At 41.1% G+C, this 7,804-nt stretch overlaps 1 protein-coding gene across 5 annotated transcripts in view; it reads right to left on the bottom strand.

Moving 5' to 3' along the window:
- Window positions 1-221: 221 nt before the first annotated feature.
- eml1 (EMAP like 1) overlaps window positions 222-7,804 on the bottom strand; it is a 57,580-nt gene continuing 49,997 nt past the window's right edge. For all 5 annotated transcript variants that reach the window (XM_061744405.1, XM_061744402.1, XM_061744404.1 and 2 more), the window contains 16 exons: window positions 7,375-7,524; window positions 6,837-6,906; window positions 6,545-6,655; window positions 6,360-6,455; window positions 6,139-6,273; window positions 5,885-5,984; window positions 5,424-5,575; window positions 4,214-4,339; window positions 4,005-4,136; window positions 3,359-3,426; window positions 3,162-3,250; window positions 2,750-2,847; window positions 2,407-2,494; window positions 1,346-1,441; window positions 1,128-1,258; window positions 222-1,039 (listed from right to left, as the gene is read on the bottom strand). In XM_061744405.1, coding sequence (XP_061600389.1) covers window positions 914-1,039; window positions 1,128-1,258; window positions 1,346-1,441; window positions 2,407-2,494; window positions 2,750-2,847; window positions 3,162-3,250; window positions 3,359-3,426; window positions 4,005-4,136; window positions 4,214-4,339; window positions 5,424-5,575; window positions 5,885-5,984; window positions 6,139-6,273; window positions 6,360-6,455; window positions 6,545-6,655; window positions 6,837-6,906; window positions 7,375-7,524 — 1,768 coding nt within the window. In that variant the 3' untranslated portion in view covers window positions 222-913. The remainder of the gene's footprint in view (window positions 1,040-1,127; window positions 1,259-1,345; window positions 1,442-2,406; window positions 2,495-2,749; window positions 2,848-3,161; window positions 3,251-3,358; window positions 3,427-4,004; window positions 4,137-4,213; window positions 4,340-5,423; window positions 5,576-5,884; window positions 5,985-6,138; window positions 6,274-6,359; window positions 6,456-6,544; window positions 6,656-6,836; window positions 6,907-7,374; window positions 7,525-7,804) is intronic.

The following is a 7,804-nucleotide window of genomic DNA, read 5'->3' as shown; positions in this document are numbered from 1 at the left end:
CATTTGGAAAATGTTACAGCAAATCATATATCTCAATTATGTAATTTGACACAGCCTATTTATGAATATTTCATGTAATGATCATTTTTAATTGAGGGAGCATCCAGTGCTGTGTCCAATCATGTTGTTCTTATTCAATGTTTTTATAACTGGAATAGGCAGTTTCCACATACAAAAGCCGATGCAAACAAATCAATAAGGGCTAATCAACAGCTATGTTAGTTCTGTTTGATACGTCTGAATATCTCTTAGATGCTTTTAGGGTTGCCTGAGGCAGAATATGTTAATAAAGGGATGGGTCTTGCTTCTCTAGTGCTTTCCTGAGTTGTTAAATACAAAATAGTTTAAAAAAAAAACACAAAAAAAAAACAGTTTTTGTTGCAACTTTCTCAGATCTCCAGCTCCATTAGTCTTAATCAACTCTTACAGGCGATAAAAGAAACCTCTGGAGTCCAGGAACTGTGAAAGGAGCATGCACTAAAGAGGAACAGTGGAAGCCAAACTGTACAAGTGCATCTTAAAGTTTGAGCCTTTGGTTCTTATTAGATGGACTCGTCCCGTCTCATGTCATTGGCGACAAAAGCTACAGTATGCGAGGGGGAGACTTTCTTTTGTTCATGTAGTGTGAGGACAGATTAAAGAAAAAAAACAACAAAACCGAACAAACAAAAAAAAAAACAGGAGGATTTTTTTTTTGTATTTCAAGCATTTGTATTACACCTCCAGCAGTTCATCTCATCTGTGAGCAGATCAGGAGGTAAAACCTGGGTTCTCCTCTGTCAAATCACTTCAGTTCATTCAGATGCACTTCTTATTCAGAGTTCATTTAAGTTTGGTTCGGTTCATCTTAGTGCAGTTCATTACAAGTTTGTGTCCACAGAAGCTCTGATGGTTTCCGTTTGGCTCTGCTTGCTCAGACAATCCTCCACTGCATCACACTCATGTCCTTCCCGCCGGTCGACACCAGGTGGCTGTCATCGTGCAGGAACGTCACATTGGTTACGTGACTGCTGTGGGCGCTGTAATGATGGCTGGGAGCCTGGAGAGAGAAAGTAAACTAGTCCCTCAAAAACCTGGGTATCACATATTTGAAAGACTTTCATGTTTATCATCAAGTCCCATCATACCCTGAACTGGGAACAGGGGTATGAGAAGAGATGGACCTTCCCAAAGTCATCTCCAGTAGCCAGGAGGGTCTTTTCACTGGACCTGCACGCTGCGTTGATGTCGGTGCCGTCGGAACCATCCGGCCACAGGCCTGACAAGTGGAAGGAAACATCTGCTGACTGGGTCTCACGACAAAAAACACGTGAAAAAGAGAAGAGGAAAAGGAGCCACGTCTTACCAAAGACATGGAAGCCCAAAGTGCAAGTGCAGGTGGCCCACTCAATATCTCTGATGGTCTCCATGCTGACCACCTGTTTACACACGGATGGGATCCCTGTGCAGACAAGCACACAGAAAAGGAGATTAAAAGCCCTGCGCACCAGGCAGGATATAACAACTTATCACATCTACATCTTAAAAATAATGTAGGATCTAATTACAGCCATAATCAGGCTCTCAGTCTTAACAGACTTTCAGTTGCCTCATATAGCAACTTTTTAATTTGTGTAAGCTCTACTAGGGCTGGGCGATATGGACCAAAAGTCATATCTCGATATTTTCTAGCTAAATGACGATACTCGATATTTATCGATATTTTTTCTGTGCCATAATTGGGGTTTCCCCCAAAGCATTATAGCATAGCATCTCTGTTAGCTTCATTTTTTCTGAGGCAAACCCTTAAAAAAACAGTCAGTTTTAATACAAAGCCTCGTGCCAAATGTCACACAGGTACATTTATTAACAGAGGTCTGCACAATATCAGAATGTATAAAACAAATGAAATAAAAATAAACGGCCTGCATATATATAATAAAAATGCTTCTTGAATAAAATAAAACAAATGTCCCTTTCCTGCATAACAATTAAATTAAAATACACTGTGCAATTAATACAATGTAGACAGTAACAGGCAGACTTTTCCACTGAGGTTGACAGTTGTGCAAATAACAAAACATTTGTGCAAATCTCAAATAAAACATTCAAGTCAATTTGTCACAAAATAAGCTATATCAAAATCATAAAAAAAAATATATATATATATATTTTGTCGATATTGTCTCGTACCATATCGCGTTTGAAAATATATCGATATATATTAAAATCTCAATATATCGCCCAGCCCTAAACTCTACAAAGCATTGTGGGTGGTCAACACGGCTGTTGATCCATGACCACCTTCAACATGTGTCTGCTAAAACGGCTCGTTTGTGTCGCAGCCTTGCAGATGTTCTTTCATTTGAAATTGTTCACAAACGTGACCAAATGTGCACAGCGAAAGGACACAATGGTCTTACTTACAGTACAGTATCTCATAGTCGCCTGAATTTGATACCAGGTACTGGGAGTCTACCGACCAGTCCAAATGGGTGATGAAACTGGAGTGACCCTGGTGGAAGACAAACATGGACAGCTTACAGAAAACGGGACAAAACACTTCACTGCGTTTTCAAAGTGGGAGTTTCAGGATCCAGAAACAAGGCTTGCGCCTGCTGCATAGATAAACCAGTGTATGAGTCAGACAGTTGCCATTTATCATTTTTATCTGTAAACACACAGTGAGGTCGAAAAGCTGTGGAAGAAACTAAATATAAAGCTGAAGCAGGAGTCACAAAGGAGTGGGGGCTGTAATCAAGGTGCTCACCGAACACTTCCCCACTCGACTGTATTTCCTGCCGTTTTCTGTCACAGCGTAGATGTAGATGTAGTTATCGTGGGAACCGATAGCCAGGAAGTTACCATCTAAACATAGAAAACAGGAACATCATTAGTGATAAACTCAAGGTAGATGTTTGCCAATGTTAAATATTAACTGGAAAAAAAAAATATATATATATACTTGAGCTTGCTCATTTGCTCACAGTGATCTATTTCTTCCAGTTAGGTTGTAACAGTGTTTTTATTTAAATCAGGCTTGTGCGTAAGGATGGTTCCTCCGGGATTGCTGGGAGACCAGACTCCTGGTGTAATCAACACTCCCCAAAACAAACACAAGTCTTTCAGCAGGGATGGAGCCAAAGCCCTCAGAGGAAACGCTGTCGGAGTCACCAACATACCTGGCCCAAAGCGCATAACAGACAGCTGTTCATTCCCATCTGTGTGCACTGTGACTAAATCCTTGGAGTCAGTGTCCAGCACCAGCCATCTGCAGGATCAACGACAGACTGCTGGGTTTTTCATTGTATTTTTATGATTAAATACTATTCTTACATAATGAGTCTCTACATAATGTTTTTAGTGGGGAAACTTATACCTGCCAGTCTGGGTTCCTATGGCAACCACGGCTCCTGAAGGATGGAAGCCTGCGCACTGGGCAGAATCCTGTCAGAAAAAGAAAAAAGGTAGAATAAAAGTAGTCCAACTTCACTTAATAATGTGTTTTCATGATAGTTACTTCAGTTCTATGTTTGAACTTAATTGTGCAGATTATAATGTGTTTTGGATACTGGATGGTTTGTTTTTTAATTTTATATCCTCTTCCTGAAGGGAGAATCTTTCTTTCTTTGTGCTTCATATTGAAATGTGTACATATTTGATGCAGACACTTCTATAATACTCAGAATAGATACTTCATTGAAGTAAGACAGTTAAGCTCATAAAAGAATATTTACTTATGATGCATAGAAAAATAGATTTGTCAATGATGAAAGATAATATACGTTTTAAGAATGTCTTGAAACGTGATCAAGTTAGTTAATATGGCTTGTTGAGATAAAAAAATATTGTTATTAAAATATATTATGTCAGAAGTTAGACTGATTTATCTCTGTAGATTTCTGTAGTTAAAACCACAGCTTCTGTTGTCTTTCTAGTACGTCAACACTTTTAAACAGAAGCCAATCAAATCATCAATGTAATCCCCACGACTGCCTCCAGGGGGCGGTGTTGACTCAACTTACTTCCATGCACTTGGCCCAGATGAGCTGATGGCTGCTGGAGTCCCACAGGCAGACCTGTCTGTCATATCCACAGGTCAGGAACTGACTTTTCAAGGGATGGACAGCCAGACCCCAGAGCTCATCAGTGTGACCCTGGAAAGGGTTTCTTTTAGTTTGTCACTCAATATTAGTCCCTTACCTGTTGAAAACTACTTGATTGTAGTACTTACCTGTGTAATACACACGAACTGTCCATCCAAACCACCCTGCAAAACAAAGTTCTTGGTGGTCCCGATGAGCACGGTCTCCCCCCGGCCCTCTGCTATGGTCCGTATGGGACCAAACGGTTCAGGCACCTGCACAATGAAATGCAGTGATTACACAAATCGTGTTCACTTGGAACTAAACATCTGCCAAATGAGCAAACACTCTTTACATGTGCGGCATGACTCAGTTGCAAGCATTTTTGCTATAAATACCCATGAATCTCATTAAGATTCATTAAGATTTCACCCTCTAATATTTGTGATATGATACAGTACTGAGAATCCAAGCCTGCAGGCCTCGACGAGAGTGTGAATTCTGACTCACAAATCTATCTGGATATTGAAAGCAGCATTTTGTCACTAAATACAGTGAGTAAGTTCAATGAAAATTGCTGTAATTTCATAACAAAAATGATCTTTGAAAGACTGGCTTCAAAGGAAAGTGGGATGTTTGAACACAATTACAAGTATTTTTTTAATCTGCTTTTTCATTTAATTTCCATGTACTGCATGTTTCAAATCCTCTGAAATATTTCGATTAGTTTCAAAATCCGTTATTTGATTAGGCCGTTCCGTATCTCCATTCCTTCGTCTCTCATTTCTTGCATGCTCAGACTCATTATCCTTTAGAAAGGTCTTTCTCCAAAAACATCTAAGTTCTTCCATCAAAAACCCTGACTGCTTCTGTTTCCAAACAAATATCTGAGTTCATCTGTTGATGCACATTGTCTCAGAAGGCCCCGGTTTTTGTGTATAAGTTCACCGACAGTGTGTGGTTTTCGTCAAATATTGTTTTTGTACAACAAAAGCGTTTTCCTGACACACTTCCCACGCAGATTTCCAACTGCAGAAACATGCACTCTTATCTACATTGGCTCAGATACGTGTGCTGAAATTCTCTGTGTTGCATCAAACGGTCTGCTCTTCTGTTCAATTTGCTTATTCAAAACACTTTAAAGTTTGTTTTTCCTAATTTAATACCCGACTCATAGACATCAATTAATTTTTTCTAAATTATCCCAGAGATCTATTTAGATTGTATTTGACTGCTCTGTTGTTTTTTATACTAATACATTAATACACTTACAATAAAGTTATATGCATTTGTCATCTGTATATAATTAAACAGTTAACAATTTCCATGACAGGTTTTTTGGATCATTAGGGTGCTCACCTCTACTGTTTGTATGTGCTGATAGCTGCTGTCCCAGGAAATAAACTTGCGGTCTTTCCCTCCAGACAGCAGCATGCCGTTCCTCAGCATGCACACTGCAAAGATGCTGCCCTCGTGAGCTCCTGGGATGACGTTGCTGATCCGATTAGTACCTACACATGACAGAGATGGGATGAGATGGATGAAGAGGCTCAGTCGGAGGGTGATGGACACAAAGGTCGACTGCTGTGGGAGGACAGATTAGCTGACCGAGAGCCAGACAGACAAACAGAAGGGGGATCAATAGATAAAACAGCGACAGGAAGAGATGGTGTATCTTAGGATAAGAAGGATAAAAAGCGGTTTATTTCTTTTTTTCTTGTCTGGGTTCAGTTAAAAAAGGAACTACCGGTAAGCAACCCTTCACAGATGTGATCATCTCCACACAGGGACAGCTGATCTGTGTGAGCAAGAACTTGTACCTTTTCCCCACACTAGGAGGTTTCCACTCGAGTCTCCTGTGATGGCATCACCGTTTTCCGCAAAGGTCACACACAACACGAACTTAGGCTTCTCTTGTTTCTGCAGAAAACACAAAAGTAGGTATGTGGTCGCAATTTTCTCCCCTACTGATTGTCTCCAAGTAGCATACAAGAACATTTCATCAGACACTGTAATGTCTGTTAATGCTTCACAGGATTATAATGTGACTTAACAAAATCTGGTGTCTTCTTACCTCAAAGAGTCCTTGCTTTTTATTAAGCATGCCTTTTTCCAGGGTCCAGAAATAAAGGTGAGACTTGCCACACGTCACTACGATGTTGCTGTCTGTCGGGTGAAAGTCTGCAGCAAACACCGACTCATTGGAGGACTGCACGGATGCACATGAAGCAAGAAACGAGTTCAACCAAACAGCAGAAGCCACGAAGGGGGCAAACGCAAAACTGCTGCACACACCTTAACTTCGGCCAGTCTGTCCACTTTCTGCCAGTCCCACACAGAGAGGACGTGGTCATTGGACTCGTCCACAACGCAAAGAGTGTTTCCTCCATTCTGGCGTAGCAAAACAAGCACAAGTCACTCATCTGTCAGCTGCAATCAGAGCAGTAAGTGGCCTTAATGGGGCTGCTGCATTTCCATACCGACTTGGAGAAGGCTAGGCAGACCACCGCTCTGTCGAAGAAACCCGTGCCCAGGACGTGCAGGGTGTTGAGGCTGACGGAGTCCCACACACGGACGTGGGGAGCCAGAAGCTGCCGGGAAAAGTGATAGACGCCATCAGTGATGATGACCGACTGGAGCAGTTAGTGCATTTCAGATACAAAGAGTCTATTTAGCGTTGTGGAACCAATGCAGTAAAAACACCAACTGTTTCCTGTAATGACAAATAAAACGCTGAAAGATAATAAAGTATGAATCTAAGACCTCACTTACTTTGCCATCTGCCGAGGTGCCTGCCACCTGCCCTGTTGCTATGGTGATTTTATCGGGATGGACAGCCAGGCTGATCGGGATGTAAAAAACAGACAGGAACAGTTAGATGCCTTTTAGACTTCAAAAAGAGCCTTTGAATAAAGATGAGCAGCGTGCTTCCACAACTTGAAAGGCCTCGCCGAGCGTCAGCAGTGTGCTGATGCGTTTAGGGAAATGAGACATATTAAGATAATTTAATCCCCTTTTTTGGGCGCTGCAGTGTAGCAGCCTCGTGTAAAGTTCAAACACTTTGTCTTCAAAGCAGCTAGAGTCTGTTTGAGATCCATTCTTAGATCTGTAATCCAACTTTTATCAACCTCAGGCTGTAATAACATAATCATAACCCACTGCTCTACAATCACTTTAGTGTGTCTGACTAAATATCTATGTCAAGTACACCTGTTACTTCCTTCCACAGGAGTGGAGTACTGTCTGTTTTGTCAAAAAATGTTTGGTAAAATTGTGGAAAAGAAATGAAAGGGCTGGATGTTTGGCTTACCATTTGATGTCGTCCGTGTGTCCAGTGTAATGTCTCTGCAGCTGCTCATCCACGTTGAACAACACGACTACCGAGGCGATGAAGTACACCGTTTCTCCGGTGGGAAGCAGATAAAGGTTGGAGCGGCAGTCTCGGCCGCGGTAACCATAGCTATAAGCGTTAAAAAAGTCAAGGAAGAAAACGCCACATGACTTCTGGCAGGTGATTAGTACCTTCTGCCAGGGGTTTACACAACAAGCTTTTTATCAATAAGAGGGATAACAAAAGTATCTTAAGCCCTGTAAAAAAATTTGATTCTTACATCTGTGTATGTGAAACTTTGGCAGCTTTATTTAGAAAACTAAGGTACCAAAATGCAATAAAAAGGGCCCTGTATTTGAAACCTGAGCACAGTTATCACGCATTTCTATCATCCTGTTATTCAAAATTC

The sequence above is a fragment of the Cololabis saira genome, chromosome 16 (genome assembly GCF_033807715.1).
Source record: "Cololabis saira isolate AMF1-May2022 chromosome 16, fColSai1.1, whole genome shotgun sequence".
Taxonomy (NCBI): domain Eukaryota; kingdom Metazoa; phylum Chordata; class Actinopteri; order Beloniformes; family Belonidae; genus Cololabis; species Cololabis saira.
This window is presented reverse-complemented; position numbering and strand designations above follow the sequence as displayed.